Below are 18,630 nucleotides of genomic sequence, written 5' to 3' on the forward strand. Positions count from 1 at the left end.
GCTTACTAAATGACACAATATATCCTGTAATCCATACAAAGACTGACAGGTAAAAACAGTTCATGAATTTTGATTTCACAACCTGCTTTGAAAAGAAAGACTTGCACAGTTTTCTATTTTCAGTCCAATGCTATTCACAGATCTCCTCAAACATGTTCTCAATGCAAGTAACTAATGAGTACTGCAGACGTGCTTTTGTTCACCTTTTAAAACAGGAAACCGCATGCTCTGTTGCTGATAAAGTATTTCAACCTTAATCTGTGTCCATGTATGGGCAGCAGAGTGTTTGGAGGTTCATCTGGGATTTCAAATATCATCCATAGTTCCTTTAGGCACCAATAATACAGACTGAATTACAAAAGCGATTAAGCATGAACCACTGTTATCATATAAGAACTTGCTACTTTTATCAGAAATTTCTATTTGAAATTTTTCAGAATTGAAAGCATTAGGACAGTCAAAAGTTGGATTTCCAAGGAACAAAAGAAACCTTTAGCAATTACATGCCCTCGCTTTATTTTTTTCTCTCTCCATAACCATCCTAATAAAGTCTTCACATTGCTCATGAGGTTGTGTATGTCTGATTACGATGACTCATCCTGCCTGATAATACTCACAAGGTTTACTAGTTGGAGGCATCTGAGTGAGGTTAATAGCTCCTTTCATCCAATTACATGAGAATTGGAAAAACAAGCACACGTTACAGAATATTTTTTCCTGGAATATCTCCTGTCCACAACACATGCATTTTAAAAACAAACAGAAGGTAGAGAAATTGTGCTATACAAAAATGACATGGTATTATAAACAAGGCTGTAAGATGACAACAGTTCAGTGTGCACATTTTTTTGCAGCTTAAGCAATCTGCCTATATAACAATTACAGTGTTCTTATCAAATCAACACACAAATATGGCATGTATGTCACAGCTCTCCATCAGAAGGAAGCAGCTTTTAGTGATGCCATGCACCACAAAACACTGAAAGATCTCATCCATGCTTAAGGCCAAATAAAAATGTAATCTGATCTTAAAGCAGGTCTTTCCCTGAGCTGTACTGTTCACAGTTCACTTTCAGGAGAATTTCTATGAAGAATATACAAATGTTTAATTGCTACAAACTGCTCGGCTCTCTGGACATTTCTGACAAATTTCCAAAATCTTTTGCGCAACATGAGTGCACTCCAGTGGTGATGTGTGAGACTACACAATGTCACAAAACACAAAGCAAATAGGGAGATTTGATGTTTATTCATTTGTGCGTTTATTAGGGCAAAGTAGGCCTATATGCCATATATGACACACATCTGTTATTTCAGTAACTTAATCTTGTACATGAGACACTTGACTTCTCCGATAACTACAGCGACTGGTATGAAACCACACCAGCATTTCATTTGTCTTTGAATGTTAAAAGAAAGAAGTAATTTCCTTTTAGGGATTATTAAAGTATGTCTTCTTCTTCTTCTTTGTTCTCTTCAAGTCAGTAACAAGTTTAATTGTTACTGTAACTAAGTTGTCGAATAACAACAAAAAAACAAGCAAAAAAAAAAATGTTTTCAGGAGATCCTTTTAAGTTTTCATGTTGAGTCATCATGACAGATTGTTTAAATAATACAAATATCTACTTTGACATAATAGCCTATATTAATTTCTCAGAATTTCTAAATATTGCACGTTTGTCAGTAAAGGGCTTCCAATAGAAGGGTAACTGACATCATGTATCCATTAGAAACACAATGAAACAGGCCAAATACTGGGATACAATAGCAGCAAAGAAGGTATGGGAAATGTGACAGGGTTAATTAATCTGCAAAGGATGTGGAGCGAATTTCAACTGGTTTAATTGGAGTTTGATTGAAAGTCAAGTCAGGCATGTGTGATGAGTGGTTTGGAGAAATCAACTGAGTAAAATGTGTCAAAAACGTTTGGGTAGGGCCCAGGGCTCTTATTTTATTTAGCGGATACGTTTTATTAGCTTTTTTTTTATTTATTTTTTTATTTTTATTTTTTATTATACAACAGGATACAAACAATTAAGGCACAATGTGTGTTTGTACATTTGTCAAAAATGTGTTTACAGCTTTGAGGTAGAGACAATATATACAAAAAAACAAAGAAAATAAGATACTAGGGGTCTTTTTAGTCCAGTAGGGAATGTAAGTCCAACAAATAAAAGAGTCTCTTGGCGTTTTCCTTTGTCATGTATTGTAGAGATGTAGCAAAAAGCTTAAGCTCATTCTTCCAACCGTTGATGTGGGGTTTGACCTTTAAGTATTTGCACCTATGAATAAAATGTTTACAATGCTCAATCAAGTTATTCATCAAAAATTCTAGATTCTTTAACAGCCACAAGTCATTAATCGGTTCACACTGAAAGAAAATATGTTCAACCATCTCAATATCGCTCTCACAGAAAACACACAAGTTACTTTCCCAATTACATTTTAGATAAGTTTTATTAGTGGAAATTCAATTCAATTCAATTGTATTTATAGTATCAAATCATAACAGGAGTTATCTCAGGACACTTTACAGATAGAGTAGGTCTAGACCACACGCTATAATTTACAAAGACCCAACAATTCCAGTGATTCCCCCCAAGAGCATGTATAAATGCGTAAATGTGACAGTGGAAAGGAAAAACTCCCTTTTTAGGAAGAAACCTCGGACAGACCCAGGCTCTTGGTAGGCGGTGTCTGACGGTGCCGGTTGGGGGTTTGATGAACAGTGGCAATGATAGTCACAATAAAGATAATGACTAGAAATAGTAGTTGTAGTAGTTCATGGTGTTGCAGGGCACTGCAGTGCGCTACAGGGCGTAGCAGGGCACAGCAGATCACAGCAGGGCGTGGCAGGGCGAGGCAGGACGTGGCAGGACGTTGCAGGATGTAGCAGGGCATTGCAGAGCGTAGCAGGGTGTAACAGGGCACAGCAGGGCATGGAGCAGGACCACGGCAACAGCTGCAACCATGATTTAGGTGCCATTCTAATCCAAGGAAACATGCTGGGCGAAAAAAAAGCATAAGAACTAATAAGCTCCCCAGAGCTAGGTTAGTAACAAGCATTTCTGGGACATGGATACACACAGATGGAAAGAGAGAGGAGAGAGAAGCTTAGTGTGTCAAAGGAAGTCCCCCGGCAGTCTAAAACTATAACAGCATAACTAAGAGCTGCAGAGAAGCAGAGATAGGGAGGCAGCGTGCCATGACTGTGGCTACACACCCTCCCCCTCCAGTCTAGGCGAACGCTGCAACTCCTCACTCTCTAAATATACGTAAGCTTTCTATGAAGAAAGGCAGAGATAGGGAGGCAGCGTGCCATGACTGTGGCTACACACCCTCCCCCTCCAGTCTAGGTGAATGCTGCAAGTCCTCACCCCCTAAATATACGTAAGCTTTCTATGAGGAGAAGCAGCGATAGGGTGGGGGTGCGCCATGACTGTGGCTACACACCCACCCCCGCCGGTCTAGGCGAACGCTGCAACTCCTCACTCCCTAACTATAAGCTTTATCGAAGAGGAGAGTTTTAAGTTTACCCTTAAAAGTGGTGACGGTGTCTGCCCCCCGAACCAATCTTGGAGAGAAAGGGGAGATTAGATATAGGCCTGTAGTTGGCTAAGACATCAGGGTCGAGGGTGGGTTTTTTCAGAAGAGGTTTTATCACAGCTACTTTAAATGACTGTGGCACATAACCTGTTAATAAAGACATATTGATCATATCTAGTAATGAAGTGTTAACCACGGGTAACGCTTCTTTAAATAGCCTTGTTAGGATGGGGTCTAAGAGACAGGTAGATGGCTTAGCTGAAGAGACCTTTAACATTAATTGTTGAAGGTCTATAGGATAAAAGCAGTCTAAGTAGATGTCAGGTCTTGTTGTTCTTTCCAGCAGTCTTTCATTTAAAGGTGAACCGTTAGAAGTTGAGGGCAAAAGGTGATAAATTGTATCTCTAATTGTTTTAATTTTATCATTAAAGAAGCTCATGAAGTCATCACTACTCAGAGCTATAGGAATAGATGGCTCAATAGAGCTGTGACTATCTGGCAGCCTGGCTACAGTGCTGAAAAGAAATCTTGGGTTGTTCTTATTTTCTTCTATCAGCGATGAATAATAGTCTGATCTGGCCTTTCTTAGGGCCTTCCTATAGGTTTTCAGACTTGCCAATCTTTTCGCGAGATTTGTTTTAATTTACGAGTTTGGGAGTTATACCAAGGTGCTAGTTTCCTTTGCTTCATCATCTTCTTTTTGAGGGGAGCAACAGAGTCTAAAGTCGTCCGTAGGCAGGCCGTAGCACCATCTACACAATTATCAATTTGGGAGTTACTAAAGTTAACATAAAGGTCCTTTGTTTTATTAAAGCACAACATTGAGTTAAGTGCTGTTGTAATAGCTTCCTTAAATTTAGCTATAGCACTGTCAAATAGGCATCTACTGTAGAAGCTTTTATCTAATTTCGTATATGTTGGGTAGTAAGAATTCAAAAGTTATTAAAAAATGGTCTGATAATAAAGGGTTCTGCGGGAATACTATTACATCTTCAATTTCGATGCCATATGCCAGCACAAGGTCGAGGGTGTGGTTAAAACAGTGAGTGGCCTTATGCACACTGACTAAAACCAATTGAATCTAGTAGTGAGTTGAAAGCAATATTAAGGCTATTGGTGTCAACATCCACATGGATATTAAAATCACCTACAATAAGTACTTTGTCTGATTTAAGGACTTCACTACATGTGATAAAAACTCAGAGAATTCCGATAAAAATTCAGAATATGGACCTGGAGCTCGGTAGACAACAACAAATATAATTGGCTGTAATGTTTTCCTTGTTGGATGTTGAAGATTAAGAACAAGGCTTTGAAACGAGTTATAATTTAGTTTAGGTTTAGGATTAATTAACAGGCTTGAATCAAATATGGCTGCAACCCCCCCTCCTCGGCCTGAGACTCAAGGAATTAGAGTATTGTTGTGACTGGGAGGAGTGGCTTCATTTAGACTAACATATTTTTCATGGCCATTCATTCATTCACAGCCATGTTTTGGTAAGACAGAATAGAACAATTTGATTATCTGATATCAATTTGTTTACTAGTACTGCTTTAGAAGACAGAGATCTGATATAGTCCACATCTAATTTTCCTATTCTGTTCTATCATTGCAGTGGTAGTTTTAATTCCAATTAGGTTGTTAAGTATAGCCCCTCTTTTGGTTACCTTTGATTTAACTGATCTGAGTCGAGGAACAGACACCGTCTCATTTTTTGGGACAGGCTGTGGCTGACGGAGAATGGATGCTAAATTGACTATGTTTGCAGTTAGCTTCTTATTACTTAGGGGATTCACCACTTTGTATGGTCTATTGTTGATTATAACTGGAATAGTAGTAGTACTACATGTTACCCTGTAGAAAACATTTTCAGATCCATCCACATGTAAAGTGCCATTAGGATCAATACCTGGGGGGCATGAATCTGTGATATTTTCTACAGAATGTCAATACTTACTCAGTGTGGTCGTTATGTTGTCAGATAGCAGCCTGGCTCCATGTCGGTTTGGGTGGAGACCATCATGCTTCAGCAGGCTGGGCCTCTCCCAGAACAAGTTAAAGTTGTTGACATAGGGAATGCTTAATGATGGCAGGTTGAGCCTTCACACTCCAAAACAGTAGGTGGAGATATTTGCAGATGTGTAGCTGGTTGTGATCCGCCCATAGAAATGTATCCGCCATACTACAGAAGAAAAGTGCAAAAAAACAAAACAAAAAAAAAACAGGAAGTATCAAATTTCAGATGGACCAGTGACAGTTGAACCGAAGATTTTCTCCAACTTCTAGCTATATCGCTTCAAACCCGTCTCTGGTTGAATCAAACATAAGGACGTCATGTTACGGATTTTGTTTTTCCGATGTAACAATAGTTTAGCTAGTTGTAAAATAGCTTACGATAGTTAACTTGCGGCGTCCCGTGAATTATGAATATACAATCATCTTCAAAGCCAAAATATTACCCAACATTTAGGTGTTGAAGTTTCTGTCTTGCAAGAGAAATGGATGATGTGATCAGTCTCAGCTCCGACAGTAATGACTCTGATGTGGAAATCATCGGCTCCTTCTGTAACGTTATGACCAAAAGTGATCCACTGCCCCTCACAGCAGTGCGAGTTGACGTTGATGCCGTCAACGTCAACGTTCCAACGGTAAGCTAACAAACTAGCTAAGTTACTCGAACGATTGTAGAACTTGTTGCTAACTAACTTTTAATGTCCTCAGGATGTCGCTGCAGCTATAGCTAGCTAGCTAGTTAACGAACAAAAACGAGCATGTAACGTTATCTTAGTTACAGCGTGTTCACTAGCGCCAACCTCAGTCAAGTAACGTTAAGTTAGTTAAACTTCAAATATAGAGAGCTCAATTTCTACTGGTTCTTGGGCTGGTCAAGGTGAGGGTAAGTTATATCAGATTAAAGCTAACGTTAACAGGATTCATGGAAATATAACAAAGCCCAAGATGGGCTGTTTATCTTATTATAATACACAAACAAAACTTAATTGAACAAAACTTTGTTTTGGCACTGTGTCTGGTCTGTACCCACAAGCATGTTGTCGTGAAATTACTTTTACTTTTACATGCTAGCTACACATGTGCCTTTGAGCTGCTAGTATCATCTGCCCCTGGCTAGTATAAAGCAATGTGTTAAAAAGACAATGATAAATAATGTATTAGTTGTTACGCAAAATGATATGCTGTATTGTTTGTGTTCTAAATGTAATATTTGTGTTCTAAATGTAATATTGTGTCAATACTACTCATTGTTAAAGTTATAAACATTCAGCTGACAGGAAGTAAACATGTTTTTTGTCCTAGACTTGTTTCTGCACCAGTAACGTTAACGTTACATTCCCCAAAATCACTACAATATTGCTTTACCCAACTTGTTATGAGGGGTTAAGTCTAAAAACAATGCCCATTCTAATAAATAGGTTACACAACTTAATACCATATTACAATTACATGTGAGCAAGTTTTGATATACAATAGGTGAATTAATAAAAAGTTTATTAAACTCAGCATTTACTTTAGTCCGCAGTGTTATTGCGTAATATGACGCCAACTCTGCAAGTTGTGTAGTCGTTGTTTCGACTTGAGGGGGCATTCACGTGAATTGTTTTCCCCAGTCGGGAACAAATTTTTTTAATTATTCCGACACAACATGAAAGCAGCATAACATAAACTAACATTGCCATACAAACTATTCTATTTTGACATAAGGCTGTCCTGCTCATTGATGGCAAAATCTCTGACAGTTGACATCTGTATACCTTCTCAGAATTGTAAGATTTCATCTTAAAATACAAGCTTGACAACTTCATACACTTTTACCTTATTAGCCAACACAAAAATGGTCAATAGGTGCTTTCTCTTCTTTTATAGCTACCTGTAAAAGTGTCATGAGGGAGTTATGAAAGTAAATCAGTTAAGTTACATTAAAACCAAAGCTTCTGTGTGTGCCATTGGCCATTTAAAGATAATACTGAATCTGGCCTTTTATGCACTAGCTGACATAGTGAAAGGGTCATAACAAAGGGTCAATTTCTTGAGACATTGCAATATTCAGAGAGTAGATCCATTCAAATTATGGAAAGTGTGTGAAGAGTGTGATCAGATCTTCTACATTTATCATATCATTTCACACACATACCATGTTTAAGAACAGCAATGCTATAGTAGCACTGTGACGCATGGTGAGACAAAATAATGATATTCCTTTGAATAGGTGAGGAGAAATGTGTTTATACTAGGGCTGTCAATCGTTTAAAATATTTAATCGCAAATTAATCGCACATTTTTTCTTTGTTGTAAATGTACTTTAAAAGGGATATTTTTCAAGTTTTTAATGCTCTTGTCAACATGGGGGTGGACAAATACACTTGACGTTTGATGATTTCTCAAACTACAGAGTGGCCCGAGGCCCAAATCACAGAGCGTGCCAGTGTTAATCACATGTCAAGATAATTAGTAGCGGAATTTGCGTTAACTCGTTATTATCGCGTTCATTTTGACAGCCCTAGTTTTATCTAACAAAATCAGAAGCCATACTATTCTACTCTGTAATTATGTAAGCAACCTGTAACATATTGACATTTTCTGTTTATTTTTCTCTTTTCTAGCTTTATATTGACCTCACAAACCCTAGATGGACTCTTCCAGAGCTGAAGATGTGCAAACGACAAAATCCCAGTGTCTTGACAGTGGTAGACTTGACTGAGACCGACATAGAAAATGGGACAAATCAGGAAACAGAGAATTTGCCACCAGATGACTCTCAAGTGAAAAAAGCACAAAGTACAAATAAAAATCAAACTTCAAACAAACAAGATTTAAAGTTACAGAAAAGCTCTTCAAGAGACCCAACTGATTTTGCACTACAGCAGGACTGTGGTAATTCAAAGCCAAAGCAGAGACGTTTGCATTCTCAAACACAACCCCAAAAGCAGAAGGTTAAAGCACGTCTTCATGCAGCAATTGTAAAAATAAGACGATTGCCTTTTCTTGAAACGCATGTCGCAGATTTGAAGAAGTCAAGGTGTTTTGTCTATTTAAACAAAGATGGTACACAAATGTCACTGCATCCTAGTCAACCAGATAATAACAGTGAAGCACCAGAATGCGTTAGTAATTTGAGTAGAACTACCACATCAAATGGTCCTCACATGGATCACTCACTGGATGAGTCTTCTCCTAAGGTGGTTGAATCTCTTGTCAGACAGGAAGAACAAGAGAACAGTAATGAATTTACAAACGCACAGTTAAATGCTAGTATATCTCCGCATCTAATGAGCCCAGCTGACTCTCCCTGCTCAGATAAAGAGGTCTCTGTCGCAACCTCAAAGACGCACATCACTCGGGAAGAAGAGAGGGATGACTTTTGCTTACCTACGCTCATCCCCTCTCCAACATCACCTTCTTCATCTCAAGATAAAGCACAGGGTTCTTTGCATAAAGAAGTCCTCTGCTCCAAACTGGAACAACTGGAATTAGACAAAGCAGAGCTCTCTGATCCCTCATTCCCCCACTCTCCTACCACTGGACCAAACCCTTCTGAGCCTTTTGGCCTTGACTCTATGTCCCGCCAAGTCGACCCAACACCCACTTCTGAGCATACACTAGCGGAGAGTACATCTGAATGGCAGTTGGAGGAGGTTAAGGCTCATGAGCCGTCAAACAGCTCTGACTTGTTCTTTCTCCCTAGTGAACCTCCTTTGTCAACTGAGAACATGGATGACAGATCTGAGGCCGGGACAGACAGAGGGGATCTGGGCATTGACAGTCCAGTGTCTTTTCTTTGGCAAGAAGAGGGGAGTGATGGAGACGAAGACAACAAAGAGAGCAGATTTGATATAGACTTCAGGGCGGCCAGTAGGGAGGACAGGCAATTTGTGTGCCCATTTACACTCAGGAAAATAATGTCTGGACCAGCTCAATCCCTGGTGAGACATTTCTCCAAATCTATATATTTGTATTTTTATGTTGCTCTCTTTTACACATGAACTCTGCTTTGCGTTGGGCTGGAGAACGCCCCTTAGCTGTGATATAACTACAATAGAACATGGCCTGTCGTGAGCTATTGCTAAATTGTATGTTAGGCTGAATGTATAGCATTTCTTTTCTCTGTTTTTTTTTTTTTTTTAGCTTGATGGGGAAGATGAAGATTTTGGAACTCCAGAGGTGCTTTGCCGTCAGAGCCTGAGCCTGGTGTACAGTACCATCGATGAGAACTACCCAGAGGGCACTTTGGAGCTTTTGTCTGACCTGCTACAGCCTGGTTACTATCCCCCCATAGATATCACCTCCCACCTGCTGCGTGGCATTCTGCTCAACCCACAGAGTCATTATCACCTGTGCGTGCAGGCTTTTAATCTGCTGATGAGGACACAGAGGTGAGGGAACCATATAATAGGAATAGGAGTTAATAGTAATGTACTATTTGTAGCTTTTCCTATTTACATTCTTGATCTGTCCTTTATGTCCTCTCTTCCATCTTGTCTCTTCCATCTTGTCTCTCCCCTTTTCATCTTTGAATTCAGAGATTAAAGCTCCTTTCTGATTGCAGACTCCACATGGCTGATACAACCACAGTTCCTTGGGACTGGGAGTTGTTGACCACAGTCACGTTCAGTCAGGTACTATGATGTTTATTTCCAAATATTATCAACTAACCTAAATTATGGGAGTCTGGAGGCCTGGCCAAAAAGAACAAAAGGATCTGTAGGGAGCCATAAAAAAAATAAAAAAAAATGAAGGGGCAAAAGAAACGCACTAAAATAGAGAGAGAGAGAGAGAGAGAATCATATCTTTTTTGTGGTTTCAGTAAACTGATACATTGTGCCCCTCTCGCTTCCTTAGGACCATACAAAGAGACATCGATGTGAGGTTGTGCGAATGCTCATGGACTATGTCGTGCAGACTTTGGAGGATGACTTCCAGGCCAAACGCTCTCTCTCTACCCTCCACCACTCCATCGCTAAGGCAACATTGTCATGTGATCAGCAGTTCCCTCACGTCAGGTGCATATAGTTTTTGATGAAACTGTAAGCTTTAGTTTTGTGATGCTCTTGAGTTGTATTATGCTGATACTGATGGGTGTTTCTAATTATTCTACTCTCATTTATATAACTGGGATGGACAAAATATTAGAATCACCTCTCAGTATGCTGTGTACTGCACATCTAAACATGTTTAATTCAGGGGATCAATACATCTTCTCACAGAAATGATCATTCCTACACACTGAAACAGAGGCATTATATTTTCGGGTTGTCCGTCCGTCCTACTCTTGTGAAGGCGATATCTGATTAGATTTTGGTGGTCAAAGGTAAAGGTCTGTGTGACCTCACAAAACACGTTTTTTGGCCATAACTCAAGTATTGATATGTTAATTATGACATTTTACACAAATGTCTAATAGGATAAAATGATGAAGTGATGACATTTATATCCAAAGGTCTTCCTTGTGACATCATAATCTGCAAAAAATGCTTTTCTGGCGATTATTTAACGGCATAACTCAGGAACAGAAATGGGGATTCTGAACGTATTTCACATTTGGTTGGATACTGAATTGGTGACAACTGAGTGCCCACCCTGAAATGGTGGTGATTGTATAGATCTTCTGTGCTGCTGAGTTGAAGATGTGTGTGAAGTAGGGGTGGAACGGTACACTGAAGTCACGGTTCGGTTCAGACATCACGGTTCGGTACAGTGGTGGGAAAAGCATAACAAAAATGCAGAACGCAATTTTTTTTATTGTGCATGTCTCAGGCTGTACCACCTAGTGTCATACAGTCTCTCCCCTGAGCTAGCTGCAACAGCCTGGAGCGTATAAAGTAAGATGTAAACAGTAAACAACAAGTAGGCTACCCCACATCATCTCCAGACTCCATCTGGAACTTGTAAACAAAATAAGACAATCAGCTCGTAGTGTGATATGGGAGACAAGCACTGCTCTCATATGTGAATGCACAGAGCAGGGGTGTTAAAAGAGCAGCTTCGGTTACACAGAGCAGTTGGCGAATTGTGTCGTTAGCTTCACATGCTAACAGCGGAGCTAGCAGCAAAGAGCGAAGCTAACAGCGGAGCTAACAGCAAACGGCGGAGCTAAAAGCGGAGCAAACAGCGGAGCAAACAGTGAAGCAAATGGGCCTGGAAGCCATTTGTGGTCGAGGCAAGAAGGGCTACAGCTACAGTACATCCGTGTTTGGTTGTATATGGAAGGAACTAGTTTGCTTCGTGTGGACTCACTGGACCGACTCGACATGTAGGCGGAGCTTGGGAGCTTCAGAGCTAAGGTGGGGCTACAGATTAGGTGTCCCTAAGAAACGCGTATGTAACAGTAGTTCCACATTACATTAATTCATTTGCACGCAAGTTTTATTTATTTTTATACCGTGTATTCTCCGTGTAAATTCATGTACCGAACCGAGACGCCCGTACCGTTTGGGTTCAATACAAATACGTGTACCTAGTGTGAAGCATCCACATTTTTAGAATTTGTAGCAAATATGCAGCAACATCCAATGTTCTAACCATAGACTGTTAAGAGGTTCTAACCTGTTTATGACATACAAAAATATAATATTAAAAATCACTCTATGTCAGGGTGATCACATTATATTACATGGATACAAAAAAATAGTACGTTTTATTTTTTATTTGTTATGGTAATACTAGGGGTGTGACGAGACACCCAGCTCACGATACGAGACGAGATTGGGCTCACGAGATCGAGACAAGACCAGATTTTTACACTATTTTACAGAAAACTTCAATGAACAAATAAGACTGGAAAAATAGTCCTTTATTCAATCGAAAGTCACAAAATGAAAACCATGCACTGAAAGGTTTTGCCATAAACTCAAATGACTTCTCTCCTGTATAACTAATGGCGCTTACCCACTGCTAGTACCAGCTTGACTCGGCTCGGTCGCCGTGTCCCGTCCTTCTTTTTCCATTGCAGATTTAGTACCGCCTCATGCGTGGGGCGAGCGAGACAAGAGAGACGGTGCTCTCTCACGTTCTAACAATGGGTTTTACAGGCAGCTTTTCTCTTCAGCTATCGCTCTGCAAAAGTAAACTCAGTGTCAACTTTGGACAACGGCCGGGGGATTTTCTATGCTAATTTCAAGGCTGCTGCTCTGCACCTGTGTACTGATATCGTGAGACACTTTTTACCTCGACGCAAGATCTCGTGGGGACGAGATCTCGTCACACCTCTAAGTAATACTGTTGATGGGTTTTTTTGTTTTCCAGGGATGTCATCAAGTGGCTCTTTTTTGCCATTATAAAATCAACAGAGCAAGGGGAGAGTAAAGAAGCAGCCAGAGAGAGAGATGAACACATCAGGTGAATTACAAATTTAGGAATAGATTTATTTTTGAACACTGTTTATTTGCATGGATACATAATTAGGGATGCTACTATGCCTTGTCTTTTACATATTCAAGTTTTTGTCCCGTTGTCATGTGCAGAATGGTGTCCATCTTCCAGAGGATGCTGTCCTTGGCTCTGGAGGTGGACCGTTCTCCAGCTCTAAACTCTGCCAAGCTGTCCCAGGAGCTCTTCCATATGCTCATCAGCGATATACCTCTACGAGCACACAGGTGAGGAGGAGAGATGAGACAAGGGAGAGAGGCAAGATGAGCAGGTTTTGTATCACCATTATGGGAAATTTGAAGTGTGAGAGGGAGAAATCTGAATCAGAAAAGGATTTATTGTATATACAAATTAGCTGTTTAACATTAAGAAAAAGGAGGCTGATTAGTTTAGTGCAGGATGTGCACAATGTTTAGGATATACAGTAGGGCTGAAACGATTCCTCGAATAACTCGAATAATTCAATTACAAAAAATCCTCGAAGCACAATTCTTTGCCTCGAAGCTTCGTTAAATCAACGTAATTAAGGTTGTACGGCTCACTGTGTTTCCGCACGGAGGATTATTACTAGCGCACAACACGTTGACGCTTCTGTGGACACAAGACTGACGGCCCAGATTACAAATTAAGGAAGACGAAAATAGCGAGGGTCTAAGAGAAGAGACAGGCGAGAGAAAACGACCGAAAGTTTGTGATCATTTTAAGCTGCTACATCATCTCTGTAGAAAACATCCAGTCTACTCATCCATTCCACGGAGCGAATCCGACACCAGGTAGCTAACTAAAGTCTGCTGCTCTCGTCCACCGCGCTGTTTTACACAACTAGCCTACAGCATGCTACTCTGCTAATAGCGATGTTTTACCAACAAGCTAAAACGAAAGCTGTCGGTTTGTAGTCTAACAGTTTATTAGTTTGCTACTAATCTTTGGAAAGTTAGCTGCTGCCAGAGACAAACCGGCTCCTCCCCCCAGCATGGCTACTTAATATGCACGTGAATGATGTCATCATGCCAGTGATGTCTTCATTCTTTATTCTGTCTCCTCACTCAGTATTAGGCTTCTTAAAATGTGTCCCCCAGAACAAGTGTAGTTGAATAGCCCTGCTGTAAGCTTTATACCATCACATTTACCCTCTGGTTAGTGAACAGCTCTTTTGCATATCCAGTGCAAAGAGCCAGAGGCAAGAAGGGGAAGGGGGTGAAAAGTATTAACATTTGGGCCACCAAAAATGTACTTTTTTTTTTTAAGGGTCTTGGAATTTGGCAATCAAATTTTTTTGCTTTTTCTAAAAAAGGATATAAAAAAGTATATATACAATTATATAGTTATATATATATATATATATATATATATATATTTTTTAGTAAACAGCAATAATAAATATTTACTATAGCTGTTTACTAAGTATTTCTTACTAAGTATTTCTTATCCGATTACTCAATTAATCAATGGAATAATCGGTAGAATACTCGATTACTAAAATAATCGATAGCTGCAGCCCTAATATACAGTATATACAGTACATACAGTACATATATATATATATATATATATATATATACACTGTATATTAGGGCTGTCAAACGATTCATTTTTTTAATCGCTGAGTTTCTATAGTTAATCGTGATTAATCGCATGTTTTATCACATGATTAAAATTCTATTATTTTGCATTTCAGAACAGTTTTTAAGTACATATTAACAATGGAAAGCAATTCTTACCAGTGTATCTTGATTGGGAATCAAATGAATGCAAAGAAAGTGACTTTATGAACTTGATTTTAAGATTTGTATTTGTTTATTATTTATTTACTGTAAACAAAAGAAAAATGTGTGAATCTAGTCACACATTTGAATCTAGAGTCAATATAGTGTGCAGTAACTCCTAAATAATTTTGATTACTCACTCACGTCCAGTGATCACTTTGCAGCATTCCAGTGTGGCTGCTTTCTCCGTGTGGTACAGGCTGTGTATGTGTGAAAACTACTGTCCCCCTCGACGGCAGTGTATAAGACGGGTCAGAACATGCCAGTCGTAGTACTTCTTTAAGACCCGAGTCCTCTACGATGCTGACAGGTCTGCAGTTAGTTGCCACCCATTTTGCAAGAGCTGTAGTATTTTTTGGGGATTTGGTTTCGGCAAGTAGCACTCTCCAAAATAGTGCTTTGCCTGAGCCTGCTAGCATCAACCTGAGTCATGTTAACTGTACTACTATGCTTAGCTCGTAGGTGGTAGCTCAAGCTTGACGTGCTTTGGTGATATTTTAATTTGGCTTGCTTTACACAATGTGCATATGGCTTTCGACCCGTCCGGGAGTTTTGGAAAATAAAAAGCGCCATTCAGAATTTCGTTGCTGCTGTCTTTCTCCATCATGCCTGCAGCCTGCAGCAGCAGGATGTGTTAGGAGGAAGTATGGCAAAGGGTCAAAATAGTAGCCTGTTAGGCACGACGCGAAGCTGAGTGAAGTGAAAATAAATTAAGAAATGGCGGCATTCGATTAATGCAATTTAAAAAAATAAATAAAATAATTAACGCGTTATGCTCGGCCCTTAATCGCATCGCGATTAACACGTTAATGCTGACAGCCCTAAAATATATATATATATATATATATATATCAATGTCAATATAATATGTATTTAAATGATTAATACATTTAAATGGAGTCACAAAATGATCATAACACTTTTAAATTTACCTTTTTCCCCACTTTTTTAATTCCATCATTTTTTTCTCTTGTTTTAACATGGGCTTCCTTAAATGTTACATGTCTTAGTGTCTTTAAATTAAATACAGCCTTTAAAAAAAAAAAAAACAACTAGGGACATGAGTTGAAAATTAGCAATAGCTATAAACAGTTCTGTATTGGACACTATCTTAAATTGTGTTGTCCCTATCAAAAAAAAAGATTTAAAAAAGGATATTGAAATATATTTTTAATTCATGTAATAATAATTTCAATATGGTTTGCAAATTGTAATGGCATTGTTAAATGCAAAAGTATTTCAGCAATTTATATATAGTCTTTAAATGCATCAATTGAGTAATTCATGATTAAACCAAAAAATATAATTATTCTAATGGATCTAGTGCCTCTTTTCCCCAGTTTTCCAAGCTATGACTGACTAATCTGTTTCTGCCACCCAGGATGTTGTTACTGGAGAGCCTGCAGAGCATGCTGCTGAGATGTAAGCTGTTGGAACATCTGTTAGATTATGCATGCCCACTGAAAATCTCTCTGCCCATGTCGCTCAGTCTTCTGCTTCACTTTTTGAAGAACTGCACTCTGGCACCAGACCCTTCGGTGAATATCACTCTTGCACCTTGTTTTCATCTTTACCTTATTGGCCAGCCTTTGCTCTTCACAGATGTAGTGGTATTAACATATCTGATTTACAATGTATTGATACAGTTATCAGAAAAAAAAGATTGTGGAATTAAAGTTTAAAGACAGTGACGACCACCCCCTTTTCCCATTTCCCCATTAAGAATTTAGGAGGTATCTTTGATTTATTTTTGGAAAGTCTAAAACTTGAAAGTTTGCCACAACAAGCAGCTGTTCAGTGCAACTGATCATGAATGTATTCTCCAGGATGGTACTGAAAGGTGGCAGAGGTGGGAAGAGTTGGTCCATCTTCTCTGGATGTTGCTGCTCAGCTACAACAAAGCGATGAAAGGTGAGATGTTGGTAAATGCCAATACAATCCCGCCAATCTGTCCCAAAATGTCCCACTTAGATAGTTATTGCTGTAAACATCATTTGTAAATCTTTACAATCATTCCCTGAAAGAACCAAGCAGGTCTGCCTTATTGCATGATCCAAATTTTGGTCAAAACTTGCCATTTTTAGCGTGTACCTTGCTTGCTCGAAGGCTGTTATTTCCCGTAGCAAAGGGATTTTGAGAACACATAGAGAGCAGACATCTTGAGCCACGCGCAAGATGTCAGGCTCTATCCTGGAAATGTGCTCCCTTTGATCCAGGATATTATTACAACATTATCAGCTTGCCTCTTATTTAATAAATTTTAAAAATGATAATAATAATAATAATAATAATAATAAGGCGAGTCAGGGGATCTTAGAATCAGCACCAACATATTTACTGACTAGGCCAGCTTTCCATTGTCCTGCTGCCAGGAAGCAGACAGTGCTTGGGGCCTGTGGGAAACCTCAGACTCCAGTGAATGGGCAATATGTGGTGCAATGCCATATGTGATTGCACTGAGCTGTTTCATTGGAATCTTTTTTTCTACAGCAGAGAAGAAAAAAAAAAAGGGCGAAGCAACGAGCTGGACTATCGTGATCACCTAGTCAAATGTCTTTCCCTTTCCCGTTCTCCTTACCATTAATTCCCAATTGTGTATTTCTGTCGTTGGTTCATCTCTGATAACTGCTATGGATGTATTCTACTGAATAAATGAATGCATTTATGTTACGCTATATGCCAAATTTGAGTTAAACAAAATATAAATAGTGGTAAACTTTATACATATGTTTTACCATTCCTGTGCTTGGTCCTTTTGGTGTTAATTTTTTGACTCAAAGTCACCTGCTTAAGATTTTTGAATTGTCATTAAATTGAAAGTATATTTGTGATAGTCTTTTAACCACTGATTTCAATAGATATTATCTCTCCTGGAGAATGCCTCTAACACATGGGTTATATTAACTATTTGATACCCAATGTATCATGTCCCTGAATAATTATAACATTTCAACAATGAGTGAAATTACTTTATCAATTAATGAATCAATCCATTTTTATTTGTCACATGAAATTGTACAAGGTACAATTCCAGTGAAATGTCAATCCATCAGCTCCTTCAACTTGTGCTTTACTTGACTTTTTCCAGCCCACTTTGGTTTACTCCTACTTTCTTTCATCTGTTATACCCAGGCTATCTATGCAACAATGTCTCTGAACAAAGAGGCGGAGTTGGCAACTTGGTTTACAAGCCGGATGATATGGTATCCAAGCCTGCCATTTGTGAAGCAGTGGAGGCTTTTCTGTCCAGATCCCAGGCTGACCTCGGCCAAGCCTTACCTCTCCATGTGGAAGAGTCCCTCACTTATCTACAGGATCATCTGCTAGATGTCTGTCAGTGTTGAATCGAAAAAAAACCTTTTCTTGGATGAAGAAAGCATTAGCTATAAATAAAGCATTGTACTAATTATATTTATATTTTTGTATGAGTTGACTTGTTAATTTTTTTGTGTTTGTGAAAATAAAGTCCATTGTGGGGTCTAATGGACTTAAACAATATTGACATTTGGCTTCTCTTAATTATTTAAGCCGTCAAAGGGCCTCCATGAGGACCACAATGGAAATAAGCCTTCAGGATGTATTGTGTTTTTATCCCTGTTGATTTTGAATGTTGGTGTATGTAATTACTGCTGTGCAGTGTTATTTGTGTTTTTAAATCAAATAAATCAATCAAAGAAACAAGATCTATCAGTTTCTCATTAAGCTAAATCTTCCTTGGGCAGCCATACAAATGCAATCATTACATCATTACTTTGACCACATTTACTTTTCTTCTGCTAACTATGCATCATTTGTAAATAAGACACAGTACATTGACTGTGGTATTGTATCCATCCATCTCATGGTCCATCACTCATGATTTAAGGGTTTAATTTACTCTGGTTCAACAGCTGGTTGGGACTGTCTACACGCTGACCAATAGGACCAAGCGCTGTT

General features: G+C 39.0%; 1 protein-coding gene and 1 long non-coding RNA gene across 3 annotated transcripts; one reads left to right on the plus strand and one right to left on the minus strand.

Annotated features, from left to right (window-relative positions):
* Positions 1 to 1,295: 1,295 nt before the first annotated feature.
* Positions 1,296 to 6,097, minus strand: LOC144524467 (uncharacterized). The gene is made up of 3 exons (XR_013502610.1): positions 6,007 to 6,097; positions 5,505 to 5,729; positions 1,296 to 3,005 (listed from the first exon to the last, which is right to left on the minus strand). It is a non-coding gene; the product is annotated as an uncharacterized LOC144524467 (long non-coding RNA).
* Positions 5,757 to 18,377, plus strand: simc1 (SUMO interacting motifs containing 1). 2 transcript variants are annotated; one of them, XM_078260756.1, is made up of 10 exons: positions 5,757 to 6,195; positions 8,167 to 9,486; positions 9,689 to 9,936; positions 10,110 to 10,179; positions 10,403 to 10,563; positions 12,806 to 12,898; positions 13,024 to 13,155; positions 16,076 to 16,232; positions 16,521 to 16,605; positions 17,827 to 18,377. In XM_078260756.1, the coding sequence occupies exons 1-10, from the start codon at positions 6,046 to 6,048 to the stop codon at positions 18,036 to 18,038; spliced, it is 2,628 nt and encodes an 875-aa protein (XP_078116882.1). In that variant the 5' UTR covers positions 5,757 to 6,045; the 3' UTR covers positions 18,039 to 18,377. The 2 variants fall into 2 exon arrangements, with proteins under 2 accessions (XP_078116882.1, XP_078116883.1); XM_078260757.1 differs by lacking the exon at positions 17,827 to 18,377 and having other exon boundaries at positions 16,076 to 16,116; positions 16,521 to 16,606.
* Positions 18,378 to 18,630: the final 253 nt, after the last annotated feature.

The sequence above is a fragment of the Sander vitreus genome, chromosome 10 (genome assembly GCF_031162955.1).
Source record: "Sander vitreus isolate 19-12246 chromosome 10, sanVit1, whole genome shotgun sequence".
NCBI lineage: Eukaryota > Metazoa > Chordata > Actinopteri > Perciformes > Percidae > Sander > Sander vitreus.

Bases quoted from the DNA above. Each gene is read 5' to 3' on its own strand.
- simc1 (XM_078260756.1), top strand. From the start codon at position 6,046: ATGGATGATGTGATCAGTCTCAGCTCCGACAGTAATGACTCTGATGTG. The intron at 9,487-9,688 runs GTGAGACATTTC...TTTTTTTTTTAG, and splicing joins CTGGACCAGCTCAATCCCTG to CTTGATGGGGAAGATGAAGA. The intron at 9,937-10,109 runs GTGAGGGAACCA...TTCTGATTGCAG, and splicing joins CTGCTGATGAGGACACAGAG to ACTCCACATGGCTGATACAA.